A 13,130-nucleotide genomic window follows, 5' to 3' on the forward strand; every position below is an offset into this window, starting at 1 on the left:
ATGAGCTCGTAAGAACCAGACAAGAGGAAGTGGTACCCGGGAGACATGTGGGCCGTCCCAGCTGTGCTGAGCCCAGCGTGGCTCGGCTCCACGTTGCTGTTGGTTGTCTTAGTGTCCAGAATACTGGACCACATTGATCAAAGCCTTCGATGTCGGCTTTGTCCTTTGAACAGGTTGGAGCAGGGCATAGACATGACTGGCCTCCCTTCTGCCCAGTGGGCCAGGGGAAGGGCAGGGGCCCGGAGGCCAGCTCTGTGAGAGGACAGGCACTTCACTGGCCGCAGGAAGAGACGCCCCTTCCATCCTCAGACCCCATCAGGCAGGGCTCAACCTCTAGAAGAACAACTCAGAAACTCAAATCCTGGCCCCCAGGCAATGTTAGCACCCTCCGGTCTCCGTCCACCCTGACCTTGACCTCAGCCGCCCCTGACTCTGCAACACATACCTGGCCCCGGGAGCAGTCGGGTCCTCATGGCTCTCAGCGGCCCCCTGTCCTGCAGACCGGATACAGAAGGGACGCTGTCCCCGCACCCTGCCAGCCTCCAGCCTCCTGCTCTCTCCGACAGATCTACTACTGGGAGGCAGGCAGCCAGAACGAGACGGAGAGGATGAAGGTGCTGTTCCTGCCAGAGACCACGGTGAAGCTGAAAAACCTCACCAGCCACACCAAGTACCTGGTCAGCATCTCGGCCTTCAACGCGGCGGGAGACGGTCCCCGGAGTGACGCCCGGCAGGGCTGCACCCACCAGGCCGGTAGGACAGCAGGGTGTTCCCTTCGCGGCCTCTGACGCGCCTTCTGTGAGCGCTGCCTGTCCTGTCCCCCGACCCCGGGGAGCTGGGGATTTCTGGGTTTGATTCACGTGGTTTCCCTGGGCCTGGCCTCTGCCGCGTGCCCGGAGCTACTCCATACATGTTGGCCAGTGTGAGCGTGTGTCCTTCTCTGGAGCCTCCAGGGCAGCGAGGGGCACAGGGCTTCACATCTGCTCCGAGGCCTCCTTCCCAACCATCAGGGCTCCTCCCAGCCCCCGGGGGCGTCTCCTCGGGGCTGCACAAAGCGGGGTGGGGGGCTCTCATACTTTGACGTGTTGAGCCCAGGCCACAGCATGGCCATCCCCCGGGGCCTCAAGGCCACAGAGCAGCCCTGGAAGTGCTCACCAGCCGTCTCTGGGCACCCGCGCCAGGCGGGTCTCCGGGAGTGGACGGGCTGCCCTGCCAGCCGTCCCGTGGCCTGTGGCCTCCTCTCCACCACCGTGTGTGTTCTGAGCACATCGCTCACTCTCCGGGTGACCCCAGAGCTCCCTCGGGGCCTGGAGGGCAGTCTGAGGGGAACCAGGTATCCCAAGGGAGCGGAGGCAGGGCCTGGGGTCCGGGGAGCCCTGAGGCACTTCGTAAGATCCAGGGAGCAGAAGGCCGGCACAGTGAGGTTAAGGAACCTGGGAGGGCGGAGACCCACCCCACTCAGGGCTCCCCAACACTCTGGGGGTTCAGCCGACCACCAGCCTTCCTAGACAATTCACCTCCTGGGAGCATGAGCATCTCACTTCCCGTGAGACGACCGCCACCAGGCTGCAAGGAGTGCGTCCGCGGGACCTCGGCCAGGAGCCTGAAAGGGGCCGCCTGTGGGCTCTGAGCCACAAGAGTGTGGGGGCCCTCAGGGCACTGCGGCCCTGGCAGGTCATGGGGCCAAAGAGCCTCTGGGACTGGGGAGAGGGCCGAAAGGGGACAATCAGGGAGATCTGTGGGCATCTCTGAGCTTCGAGGGGACCCAGGCTAGAGAGGAGTCTGTCCCCACTCGGGCCAGGGCAGCTCCGGGTGGACGGGGGCTAGGGGCAGGCTCCGCAGGCTCCCCTCTGCGTCTGCTGCGAACGTTTTCCGACTCAGGGTGGCTTGTGAGAGACAGGCTCCCCCGTTTCCAGACCAAGCGGGACACTGAGGTAGCAGGTGCCGATGAGATTCCAGACAAGGGTGGGGGAAGGGGTGTCCTCTGAGACCTCCGGGCCCCCAGGGTGGGCAGAGCCTCGGCCATCGGCCGTCACAGAGCCCGGTCCCCCCAAGAAGAGCAGGCCTGGGGCCCCTGGGACCCTCCGCAGGGCCTAGAGAATGGAGCTATCTGCATTTCGCTTTCCATTTCCATCTATTACTCATTTTTATGCCTTTGTCACTGCATCTCTCAGGCTCCTTTGTGTTCGAACACCGTCGTTTTCTCCGCTCTTCTCGGGAGGGTCTGAGTTTCTGATTGATCCCGGGAAGTTCGGAAATGATCAATAAATCTTTCCATCCCAAGGTGCTGAGGCTTTACTGAGTTGAAAATAACATCTAATAACATCTTTACTCCGTGGGGAGGCGCAGACACGGACGTAGATGGTCTGTAAAGCAGCTTTCGTGCAGGTCCTTTCTGTCCTCCTCTTCCAGCTCCTGGGGCCCCCAGCTTTCTGGCGTTCTCAGAAATAACCTCCACCACGCTGAACGTGTCGTGGGGTGAGCCGGCGGCGGCCAACGGCGTCCTGCAGGGCTACCGAGTGGTGTACGAGCCCTTAGCGCCTGTCCAAGGTGAGCCAGCCGGGGAAGGGGGGCCCACAGGTGCACGGCACTCAACAGTCTAGCAGCGAGGCCCAAGGCAGAGCCTGGTGAACATGCAGGGCGGGACCAGAACCTCCACGTCCTGGGTTCTTATGGGCTCTCTCCACAGGCCCCTGCCCAGTCTCTTTATTCCCCAAGACACGGCTCTCCCGAGACCACGGTCTCCTCCTGAGATCACAGCGCTCGGGCCTCAGGAGAAGCCAAGTGTCGGGACCACGTGGGCCACTTGGCCGATCGGAGGTGCTGACAGCCCAGAGACCCCCCAGATTCTTCTCTGGTGCCGCCCTTCCTTCTGCCACTTAGTCAGCGGGTACTTTTTAAGGGCCTGCCGAGTGCCAGGTGCCCTTCGAGATGCCAGAATCGTTGGACCCAGGAAAGCTAGGACTTAGCTGACTTGCTAACCACGGTCCTTGCTTTCCTCAGTGCAGGGAGCCTGTCCTCCAGTGAGGAGAGAGCAACACACAAACAGCTGAACAAACAAACTCTGATCCTGATCAGTGCCGAGAAGAGAGCGGGGGCAGGGGGCGGGGGCTGGGGGCAGGAGGGACCCAGGTGCCCAGTGTCAGAGGCGACACCAGCCCACAGAGGCTCAGTCGCCGGGGCATGCGGAGGAGGGGGAGCCCACAGAGGGAGGAGGGGCGATGCCATGGGGCCGGTCACACGGGCCACGGTGACCCACCCAGCTCTTCGATGACCTAATTCCTCGTCTCCTCAACCGTCCTCCCTGCCCGGCTGCCTGCGTGCACCCTGGGGTGGGGTGTGTGCTTCCTCCTCTCCCCACTGTGTGCCCAGGACTGCAGTGCAGAGAAGGGAGCAGAGGGTTCCCCTGCTCATAGACACAGACAGGCTGTAAAAATTACAGATTATTTAATGTCCAGGAGCAAAAAATATAACCAACGTATCAAATAATATTGGCTCTCCATTTAGAGCCATGATAAGTTTCCTTTTAAAAACTAAGCACATTCAAGGAAAACAGGGAGTTGATTTGAAGAAGAAAATTTAAGCCCTGGATTTTATTTCATCGACTCTAAACTGCCATTGACTGTGAGATTCATTGTTATTTTATGAAGTGCTACGAAAGAAAAAATGCTTCCAATAAACTATGGCCCAGTACTTTGGTATCATCAGTTCTGAGCTGCATCCCAAATCGGAGATGTGAAACGCGAGGGGGAAGAGAGCGCATCTCGGAAAATCAATGAACTTTGGTAAATAACGGTAGAGGTGATGTGTGGATACAGTCTGTGAAACGGCCCAGAGGGCGGGGACCGACACTGACCTAGCGTGGCCGCACTCAGCTGTGTTCCTTCCAGAACCGGGCGCCTGTCTGGGGACAGGTGGCCTGGGCGTGGCTGTGGTCACAGTCCCAGCCCCAGAGGCCCAGAAGGAGACAACAGGCCATGCTCTTGCCCTTAGGAGGGAAGAGCCAGGGATTACTGGAGACCTTCATTTACTCACCTTTTCAAGGCTATGAACCCACTAGCAAGATTCAAATGAGAAAGGATTGCCAGAAACCGTGCCTCTGACCTACGTTGTCCGTCCTCACCCCAGGCAATGAGTTTTCCCATGCTGCCTCAACTAAGTGACTTCCTCTCTGAGCGGAGCTTCCGTGTCAGTGGGTTTGCAGAATCGCTCCTGGCTCCTGGCGAGCACCTGTCTGCTGGGCTGGCACATTAGTCTCGGCGAAAGCCCTTGTTCTCCAGGCCAGCCGCGTCCACACCCCTGCCCAGCCGGCCTGGCCCTGCTCCAAGATGTCCTCCCCATGGCCACGCTCGGGAAGGGCCTCTGGCTTCGCTGTGCGGCCGGGGCTGTGGTTACCTGCTCATTTCCCCTCGGCATCACTCACTCGGATTCTGTGTTCACCACACGTTCACCACGAGCAGCTCACCGGGCTCTGTGCTCCTGTCGACACGCCCCCGCCGGGCAGGCCGACGGCGGGGGTGGGGGCTGTTCACCCAGCACCTGCTGCAGACCAGGCGCCTGCCTCCCACTTAGGCGCATCCTCTCAGAATCCTCCCCACGGCCCTGCAGCGTGGACCGCGGCTTTCCTACCTCCACAGACAAAGCCATCGGGCTTCCAGCCCCTTAGACGCTGACCCGGGCCTGCGGTCGGGGAAGGTTGGAAAGAAGAGGGACTCGAACCCAGGTGGTCGGGCTCTGGAGCCAAGGCCTCACCTGCCACGTGACGGGGAAAATGTCTGGAGCGCCTGTGTTCTGAACAGAAGTGTGACAGGATGTCGGAGCGGAGCCCGAGGGGCTGTTAGTAAGCACTTCTGGTTCCGGCCGCAGAGGGGGCTTGTCATGCTCCCACATGACAGCAGGGGAGTCCCCGCGGTCACAACCGTTTTCACCTGTGTGCACAAGGAACGCGACAGCCGGTCCACAGGGAGGGCTGCTGCCTCCGGCCTGGGCGCGGGCCCCCCCCCGGCAGAGCTGGGGGAGCCGGGGCTCTGCTTCCCCCGCCTCGGCCGCCGCGGAGGTTGAGTCAAGGGCGCTGGGCTCGAGGACAAACCGTCCAGACCCAGGTTCTGACCATGCACGTCCCGGGCTCCCTGACTCCTGCTCATCTGTCCTATGGCCGGTCTGGGGCTGGGGGTGCTCCACGGTGACCGTGACAGTGATGGGAGGCGCCCAGCCCAGCCCACGGCGTCACAGGGCTGCCTCTAGCACCAGGGGGCCCCAGCTGCAGACCCCATCCCCCAACAGCTCTGTCCTCGCTCCCGCTGGGGTGAGGTGGCCACGGGCCTGGCGCCTCCCCCCAGCCCCCCGGCAACCAGCAAGCACCCTTCCCCATCAACCTGGAGCCCAGGGCCAACCTGGTGACCCTGTAACCTTCCAGAAGTGCCCTGTTCATCACCACCACCCACTTGGCTTCTCAGGATCCCAGCATGAGCCTGCCTGGCCTTCGCCAGACAGTGGTCCTCACCCCTTCCAGCTGCCCACAGCCACACAGGCCAGGGAGGAGCCCGGCCCTCGGGGGTGGAAAAGCAGACTAACCGAGGTGGGTTTGTAAGGAGGCCACCAGATGCAGGGCCAGCCACAGACCCACAGGAGCCAGGCCACCATCGGCCCCACCAGCCCCCAGCAAAGGCCAGGCCAGCAGTATGGCGGCCGTCTGGAGCCGCTGGTCCCGGAGCAGTGCAGTCCACCGTGGGGAGGCAGATGGCAGCCCCAGGTGTGATCACAGGGTCAGGGTCCTGGCTTTCTGTGCTCACCTCCAGCTCCTCTTCCTGACCCCTCCCAACACTTCGGTGAGGTCGGCGCCACCAACTCGGAACAGGTGGGAAACTGAGGCTGCAGAGGTCAAGGGCCTTGCCTGGCGTCCCACGGGGAGTAAGTAACACACCTGGGCTGGTTCCAGGTTCCGGGGTGCCACCCTCTGCCTCCCGGCCAGCCAACCCCACGAGCTGCAGAGAGAACCCACTCTTCAATACAGCTCCTCTCTGCCTGCGGGCAATTGGGGGCGTTTGGACCTCCTGTACAGAAGACCTGGCTGCCACACAACTGAGCAGGCCTCACGCTGTGGGATGGAGCCATGGTTCAGGACGGAGAGGTTGAACACAAGGCAGTGACTGTGGGAACAGCACACGGCTTCCCTCACTGAAGTCAAGCTGCCCGGTGTCCCCGGCCCCCGCTTCCCCCAGTCTCCACCTCCAGGCCCATCCCTTCCCCGCGGTCCCCCAGGTCCTCGATTCTAGACCTCCTCCCCTCCAGGCAGCTGGCCGACCTGATCTGTGTGCTCCTGGAGAACCTGACTCCCCCTTCACTGTGGAATCCCGGGTCTCCCACAGGGAACCATGGAAGTGGTAACCGGGACTCCGAGCAACGTCACTACTTCCTGATGCTTCAGAAAGCCCGCACATCTCCCAGAGGCACGGCTACGGACGTGGAGGAAACACTGGGCATCTTTATCTGGGGCCAGAATGACGTCACCTCCGTGCTAGCACTGCGGGGAGCACCACGGGTCACGCAAGTTTGTGGTGAAGACAGTAAAAACAGGTTGTAAAGCAATGGCCTGACGTTGGGGGTGACCCGGCCGGCCTTGCTTCCTGCCTCGTCCCCCGCGCCCCCGGCAGTGTCTGGATGGACGTCCGCAGACTCCCAGGCAGGCACCGTCAGCCCAGGCCCAGGGAACAGACGGCACGGTGTTTATCCAGGGCTGCGACCCCGTGGGGCCCCCACCAGGAAGGCAGGCCCACCGTGTGGTGTGCCGAGGCCACTTCCCTGGTCGCCGTGGGAACACGCAGCCTCCCCGGAGCGCCCAGCCCCACGGAGCACTGAGCCGTGTCCCGGGAATCTGATTCTGCGGCAGAGCTATTTTTATGTTTTTAAAAATGTTTTAAATGAAGTGTTTTATGTGATGGCACCCTGAGGCTTTGGAGTGCAGGGCACGTTTTTAAAATTGGCTAGATAAATAAGGTTCTGACAGAGCCGAGATGGGGGGCTGAGCTCTGCCTCCTGGTGGGGTGGCACTCACAGGGTCCGCGCCCAGGTCTGGTTCTGCTCCGAGGAGAAGGAAGGCATTTTTTAACAAAAAAAGAGATGCCACTCGAGAAAATCTTTGTATCCAGCAGGACCCCGTGCGTTTGCTGATGGCGGTCATGGTGTGGGTGAATTGTCACCCTGGAAACCCGACTCGCGAGCGGTCTGACCAGGCGCAGGCTCTTGGGGCAGAACTGGCCCCGCGTCTCTCCAGAAAATCTTGAATCCCCCAAAAGCGGCCAAAATCGCTCTGAAATAATTTGGAAAGAAAAGTTTAGCTGAACAAATGTTTTATCAAAGGCATAACATGAAGACAGTAAACCCACTAGAAGGTGTTTTGGAGACCAGTAGGATTAGGGGAATTTGAAAGCTGGACGCACCTTGTCGGGGCCTTCGGAGGTCAAGGCTGCCCAGGGAGTCAAGGCGAGGAGGCAGACGGGCCCGCGCCTTCGTGGGAGGCCGTCGGCCCTCTGCGTGGGGGCCGTGGTGGGAGCGGAGGGGGAGCAGGGCAGCAGGCCCTGGGCACAGCTCTTCCACCAGTCCTGCTGGAGACGCCGTGTCCCAACGTCTTCCTCCAAGAGATGCTGACAGACACTGGTGCCCTGAAAGCTCTGAGAAGTCCCGCCGCCGAGAGCTCGTGAACCTTCTGGGTTTCGGTGCACCATTTTCAAACCTGTGGTCCCAGACAGCCCCGCTTTCCCTTCTGGAACGTGCTTGTATGTAACTTTCAGTCTGTATCCGCCTCCCGGCCTGTCCCGTCTCCGTTCTCTGATTAAACGTAGTTCCGCTCACAGCACCCCTGCTCCGTCTCCACGTTCATGAGCCAAGTGTCTGTGCCTTCACAGCTCTCTGGGTGGTGGCACCAGCGGTGGTGGTGACAGAGGCGTCATCGTTCCCTTGAAGTCCGCAGTGAGGTTACTGTGTGTTCCTGGGGCCTGTAGGGGGCACGGTGGCCGTCGCAGGGGGACGGGGATGGGGGCTGCCTTTAGCCAGCACGGAGTCTTCCTGCATACTCGTCCACATTCTCCGCCCGGTGACTAAGTCAGGAAGCCCGAGGTCGCCTGCGACGCAGCTCAATGCCACGTGGGGAGGGCCCTGCAGACCCCAGGGCCCTGCCCTGCCCGCAGCGCCCGGCCTGGGCCTCTCCCCCTCCCGACGTGACCAGGGAGCCGGGCTGCTGCCTGCCCACCCCGGGCCCCCGCAGGGTGTAAGGCTGCTGCTTCCTCTGTCAGCACCCACTTGTCAGTCAAGCTTAGACTCTAATTGCACTTGCCTGTGCTGAACATCGGCCATTATCACCACTTTAAACTCCTCCTAATTGTGAGAAATAAGTCCTCTGCAAACCGGGGGGGGGGGGGGCCTTCCTGGTTACGGGGCCCCTCTGAAGCCGGCCCCCTCTCGCCCTCCCCAGGGGTGAGCAAGGTGGTGACGGTGGACCTGAAGGGGAGCTGGCGGCGCTGGCTGAAGGTGCGGGACCTCACCAAGGGGGCGACCTACTTCTTCCGGGTGCAGGCGCGGACCATCGCCTACGGGCCCGAGCTACAGGCCAACGTCACGGCCGGGCCGGCCGAGGGTGAGTCCCGCGTCTGTCCTGCGGGGGCGGCCCAGCCCGCACCAGCGCAGGGCCTTCCCACGCCGCCGTCTGCAGGGGGCCTTGTTCGGTGCAGATGAGCGACTTCCCTGGTGCGAAGCCTGTGACGTCGGTGGCTGTTTTCAAATACAAAGAATTAGGAGAAAATAAGTGCATGAAAGGTTTTAAATAAGAGGCATAAGAAAAATTTTAAAGTTTTCACATCATGAGGAGGAGCCCGTAGCTTCCCACTTAACAAACGACCTTGACCTTTGTTTAAATCCGCCTGGAGGCCAGGACAGCGGGTCAGACACGGAGGACGCTGCTGCCTGCGGCCGGGGCGCCTTCAAGCCACGTCGCTCCTTCTGTTCCTTAACTGCAGAGTAGTGACCCACGGCGTTGTGTCAGCATCAGGTGCACAGCAAACTGCTTCAGATAGATGGACATACATTCTTTTTCAGAATCTTCTTCATCATAAATTATTACAGGAAATTGAACATAGTTCCGTGGGCCACACAGTAGGACTTCGTTGTTTATCTTCGTTGTTTTATACACGGTAGTGTGTGTCTGCTAATCCCCAAATCCTAATTTATCCCTCCCCCCTTCCCCTTTGGTCGCCATAGTTTGCTTTCTGTCTGTGAGTCTGTTTCTGTTTTATAAGCAAGTTCGTCTGTGTCATATTTTAGATTCCACACATAAGTGCTATCACGCCGTATTTGTCTGTCTGATTTACTTCACTTAGTGAGATCATCTCCAGGTCCATCAATGCTGCTGCCTTAATTCTCTGGTCGACCCCGTGAGAGCCCCCCCATCCCCCCACCCTGCCACCCCCCATTTTTAAGCTGAGAAGCCTGGGACTGAGGGAGGGTGAGCCCTGCCCGGAGAACCAGCTGCAGAGCGGGCCCCACTAGGTGGGACAGGGGTCCCGGTGCTGAAACCTCCCTGCTCTCCTTTGCTCCATCCCCCAGGTTCCCCGGGCCCCCCCCGAGACGTCTCCGTCACCAAATCTGCCTCTGAGCTGACCTTGCAGTGGACGGAGGGCAGCGCGGGCAGGACGCCCACCACGGGCTACATCATCGAGGCCAGGCCCTCAGGTAGGAGTGGGCGCTGCCCCGGAACCACGTGTGAATGAGGGGCTGGGTCAGAGCCGCGGGCCCCCTGCCCAGAGCTTCCTGCAGAAACAAGGGGCCCCTCCGTCCTGTCTGCTTCCGTGGCCGCGGCTGCGCTGTTAACCTCGCCGCGTCACGCAGGCTCGGGGAGGACGGCTGTCACTCTCGGAAGTAGTGGGTGAGGACTTAGGGCCACTTGAAGACGTGCTCAGGTTACCAGGGGACCCCGAGTGTTTCCAGACCCACCTGGGGACCTTGGTGAGACCCGTGCTTGTCGTGGTCGCTGTCACAAGTCCTGTCAGTGGTGAGACCGACTCATCACCTGTGAACGTGAGGTTGAGCTCCCCCCACCCCATCTGCCCTGCGAGGGCCCCTGCCTTCTGGTCAACTTGATAACTGAGGGCGGACGTGATTGGGAAGGGAGCTTCTGATGGGCTGAGTCGGTATTACTGCTGGGAGCCGGGGGGATGTCCCCAGGGCAAGAACACCGAGCGCATTCCCTGCGACCTTCAGATGGTCCCACGGTTCATCTGGACACTTCAGCATGGAAGTCCCCAGTGTGCCAGGGACGCGTCCAGTGTGTCACCAGGTCCCGCTCTCTGGATGGAGGACAGCGCTGAAGCATTTCCATCTAACATGTAAAGACGCTGTTAGACAAAGAGGAAAGAGCCCCAAAGTTCACACGTCCCCATGCCACAGGCGTCCCCTCCTCCCACCAACTGCTTTTGAAAGATCACTAGTTAGAAGCACCTTCTAGAAACTTCTGAGAAGAACCTAGTACATAAGACCAAAAAAGTTTCTATGTGAAGGCGACATGAATAGCTCTTTGGCTTAAGAGCATATCAAGAGTTCCTGATAAGCGGGGCATTCGGCCTGTTCTGGAAATGGAGGGTCCCAAATCCACAACAGGCCTGGGCTGGGCAGAGGCCTCTGTGGTCACTCATCCCCCCGTACCTCGGAAAGTGGTGGCACCCGAGTAGCCAGCCAGCTCTCTCGTGACAACGTTTGGAAGTCCAAGGTCAAGGCGAGGGCAGGGAGGGGGTTCCCTCTGGGGCTGCGGGGGAGGGGCTGCTTCAGGCCTCCCCCTCCCTTCAGGGGCATTGCTGGCGACCTTCCGTGTTCCTTGGCGCCAGAAGCAGACGCATCCCCCAGACCCTCCCTCCCCCTTCACGTGGCCGACCCCCGTGTTCCCATCCGTGTCCAGATTTCCTTGTTTTATAAGGACCTCAGTCACATCAGATTCAGGCTTATCCTAAAGACCTTGTCTTAACTAATTCCATCTGCAAAGACCGTATTTCCAAATGAGGTCCCATTCTAGGGTTAGGCCATGAACATACGAGTGTCAGGGGGACACAACCGAACCCATTACAGTAGGTAAGTGAGTGCGGTTCCTGTGGAACTGCCGGCAGTGAAATCGCAGCCGCATTCCTGTCACGTTCCAGCTGTGGCAGGAGCGGCCAGGGGCATGGACACTCATGTTACGTTGAAGTCACTGTCGTGTGCAGACACTGCAAGACCTTGTTATCCAAAGCGTCCACGAAGACTCCTGACTTGCCCTGGGATGCGGGTGTCACCGAAATCCACGTCTTTCCACTGCATCTTCCAAAGACCACGTAGCTTAACAAGGCAGCCCGTGACCAACACCTTCCACGGAACCAGGAGACAGACGTCACCGTGAACTTCAGTCCCTCTAGGTGACTGTGAGCCTTACCGATATAACGGGTCTCCTTTAAAGTTTTAAGTTATGCATCTAAAACCATCCTGAGACGGGGTCCCTCGGAGTCAGCCAATGACCAGAGAGCACCGGCACAAAGGACGCACACAGGAGGGCCTTTTCCTCCTCCCTGATGAGAGCTAAGGCTCTCAGCGGGCGTCTGGCTAAGAGGGGCCGCAGGAGGGGCCCTCGGGTGATGGCAAGGCTCCGTGCCGGGACCGCGTCACTCTCCGTCTCCTGGTTGTGTTGCACGGTAGTTTCAAGAGATGATACCCTGGGGAGCCCTGGATCAAGGACACCCGGGACTCGGTGTGGCTTCCCACAGCTGCACGGGGAGCTACAGCGGCCTCAAAGTAAGCAATTCAGCTTAAAACGGCGCCCAGAGCAGGCTGTCGGCCACTGAAAATTGAGAAGGACTCCCTGTCCTCTCCGTGGCGGGGGAGGGGAGCTGGGAGTCAAGAAATGCTTTGATGAGTTGTCAATACTTAAACCCTGTGCAGACCCACGGGCCTGGGACCCCAGCTTTCATCTGCTACGGGACTCAGTGCCCACGCGTCAGGCACTGTGTCTTTTCCTCACCCGGGCTCTCCGGCCAGACTCTCCGGGCAGGGCGGTGGTGTCTGAAGGGGCGGGGCTGTGGTGGGTAGGCCCCGTTTTACCTGGGGAGGGGTAATTTTTGATAGAGGGCTGCCCACCTCCGCTAGGGGCCCCTCGCCACTGGGTGTCTGGAAGATTGAGCCCCTTTGTTGGGTGCCCCGGGGGCCTCCAGCTGCCTGCCCGGCCTCCTGCCTGGCCACGTCTCCATCTTGCACCTGGAAGGCAAGAAGCTTGGCTGCCCAACTGGCGGGAGAGAATGGCCGGCAGGACTAGGAGAGGGTGGCCGGCAGGGTGGGCAGCCCAGGGAGGTGCTGGTGCAGCATCTCACCTGAGGATCCTATTTCAACCCCTGCGAATTCCGCTGACGCCCTAATGTGGACATGACCGAACAGCCGTGAATGCAGAAAGCACCAGGCTGGGATGCAGGCTCCCTCTCACTCCCGGGGAGGGGCGGTCAGCGAGTGTGGGCCCCAGGACGCGGCCCCAGACTCCGCAGGGCAGCCTCGGCCGAGGCACGCCTCTGGTCGGGTGACTGTCTCCTCCCAGTCGGTGTGGCTGAGCTCCCAGGAAGGTGGTGGAAACTACGCAGCGGACACACATGGATGATCCATTTACACAAATTATCCCGAAGCATTTGACTGTAGATCAGGAAACCCGATTTACACATTTACACATTAGATCGGCACTAAGGGAACCGCAAGTACATTTTCCTCCCCAGAGCAGCCGTGAAATCCGTACTGAGGACGTGCCCAGTGGGCGGCAGACGCTGTGTCGCTTTGCTCACGACGGATGTACTTGGTCCAGAGATGAGAGCGGTTTAGATGGGGGCCGGCCCCCCGCCCCCGAGTGGGCCCCTCCCCTCCACTTCCAGCCCTCCGGGAGCCCCGCAGTCCTCTCCCCACTCGTCCTGCCCGTTTTCCTACTTTGACTGGTGGACTTTTTAAATGAGCAAAGAAAAGAAAAATCGGTATTTTTTCCGAAGGTGTAAAATCCACCAGAGCTCCCAAGTCGGCATCTCCAGCAGAGGGCTGCGGCGGCAGCTCCGACCCGTCACCGGCCCATGTGGACTTTGGGGTCTCCG

At 60.2% G+C, this 13,130-nt stretch overlaps 1 protein-coding gene across 6 annotated transcripts in view; it reads left to right on the plus strand.

The window, feature by feature from the left end:
- Positions 1-13,130, plus strand: part of SDK1 (sidekick cell adhesion molecule 1) — a 715,898-nt gene that overhangs the window by 682,334 nt on the left and 20,434 nt on the right. For 3 of the 6 annotated variants that reach the window (XM_074345583.1, XM_074345584.1, XM_074345588.1), the window contains 4 exons: positions 567-753; positions 2,413-2,550; positions 8,471-8,632; positions 9,598-9,723. In XM_074345583.1, coding sequence (XP_074201684.1) covers positions 567-753; positions 2,413-2,550; positions 8,471-8,632; positions 9,598-9,723 — 613 coding nt within the window. The other 3 variants (XM_074345587.1, XM_074345585.1, XM_074345586.1) reach the window with 3 other exon arrangements.

This window comes from Camelus bactrianus, chromosome 18 (assembly GCF_048773025.1).
Source record: "Camelus bactrianus isolate YW-2024 breed Bactrian camel chromosome 18, ASM4877302v1, whole genome shotgun sequence".
NCBI lineage: Eukaryota > Metazoa > Chordata > Mammalia > Artiodactyla > Camelidae > Camelus > Camelus bactrianus.